Source organism: Hirsutella rhossiliensis (genome assembly GCF_020360975.1).
Source record: "Hirsutella rhossiliensis strain HR02 chromosome Unknown scaffold00019, whole genome shotgun sequence".
In the NCBI taxonomy this organism is placed as follows: Eukaryota; Fungi; Ascomycota; class Sordariomycetes; order Hypocreales; family Ophiocordycipitaceae; genus Hirsutella; species Hirsutella rhossiliensis.
In genome coordinates, this window is record NW_025408685.1 from 1,019,090 (window position 1) to 1,020,634 (window position 1,545).

At 52.5% G+C, this 1,545-nt stretch overlaps 1 protein-coding gene across 1 annotated transcript; it reads right to left on the reverse strand.

Moving 5' to 3' along the window:
* Positions 1-531: 531 nt before the first annotated feature.
* Positions 532-933, reverse strand: HRG_11285 (uncharacterized protein; the record flags this gene model as incomplete). The annotated part of the gene is made up of 1 exon (XM_044869755.1): positions 532-933. The coding sequence occupies one exon, from the start codon at positions 931-933 to the stop codon at positions 532-534; it is 402 nt and encodes a 133-aa protein (XP_044715308.1).
* Between the last annotated feature and the right edge of the window lie 612 nt (positions 934-1,545).

The window sequence follows — 1,545 nt, forward strand, 5'->3', positions numbered from 1 at the left end:
CTTTCGATCTAGCCTGTCGGGGCCCTTAGCTGTATATCCCTTATGGTCACCTCGAGCTCAAGATCTCAGACGTGCTTCGCGACACGTGGTGCGCCGAATTCCCGAGCAACCGTGGCCACCTTAGCACCAGAAAAATGTTCAATATATCGAAGAGCTTCTTGAATACGGGCTTCCATTTCGGCAAGTCAAAAGAATGTGACCTGGTTGAAGTGCAGGGGGTTGAAGTTGGACGGAGAAAAATTTGGCTATTGCGGTATACTGGCTAATGCGGTGTCCAGCACCAGCTTATGCAATGCAATGCAATTTATTCCGCCCGGAGGGACCAACCCTAGAGGGCCGCGACACTAAGCTATTTACATATCCTCCACTTTCGACTGCAACACCCAGAAGCCCCACATTTTGCTCCTATCCGTACATTTCAGCCTCCAATTTCGCCGTTGACAGGCCTGCTTGAAGGCCCATTTCTCCAAGTGTTCAGCATCCTATTCTCAGCAGCGGAAGCCCGGTCTGTCAATGAGAGGCTGTATGGTGCTAGTACTGTGCACTCTGGTTTGCTAGTACTGTCATCTGTTGTTGCTTGGATATGATCTCGTTTTGCGCATCTATCGCTCGGCTGAGCTTTTGCGTTTCTTGACGTGACTCGCTCAAGAGTTCGAGAACTTTCTGGAGCATGGCTCGGCCTTCGTTCGCGCCACTGCTGCTGCTGGCAACTTTGCGCCGCTCAGTCGCGTCACTGATGGCGACATCGTCCGAGGCAATGCGCGTTGCAAGCCTAGTTGCGCGTGTTGTCTTCTCCGCCAGATCGTCGGGCTGTCGCGCGGCTTCTCGAATTTTGGTGCTTGGCCTCACGACGCGTGTCGATCTTTTCGCGGGTGTCGACGCAGGCGACGCGCTTCGCCCCACCATGATCACGGCCTCAGCCGGCGTCTCCATGATGAGGCCCTCAATGCCTAGCTGACCGTTTTCTTGGTATTTGCAAAGGTGATCTTGGGTACCATTGAAGCCTCGGTTCTCTGCGTGTGTGTCGTCAATTCTCTTATGGAGCTGGTGTAGAAACGAACGCGAAATAAGTGGAGCGTGGCACGGGTACACGGTCTTAGCACACACATGGCTGCAGCACATACCGTTCCAAGAAACAAATGATCGCAGCACACACACAGACCCAGGACAGAGATAACACTAGGACACACATGGTCCCAGGACACATACGGTCCCAGGACGAATATGGCTTCAGCACACACGGTCCTGGGACCGATATGACCGCAACACACAGGGTGGCAAACCACTCAATCCCAGCAACGGTTGCTCAATATAGTTGAGCAACCGTCAACTCAATCAACTCAATCGAGTGTCTGCTGAATAAGCTTGTCAATTCAATTCATGCTCCCGTTGATTGATGGATTGATGAGATTGCCGTTGACGGTCAGGGATCCTGTAGGGTAGGTGGCCAAGGCGAAATGTAGGTACGGATTGGGTATATAGCTACCACTAACCTTACAGGTTACTCAGGCCCGTTGTAGGTAAGCCTGCTCTCTCTCTTCGGGA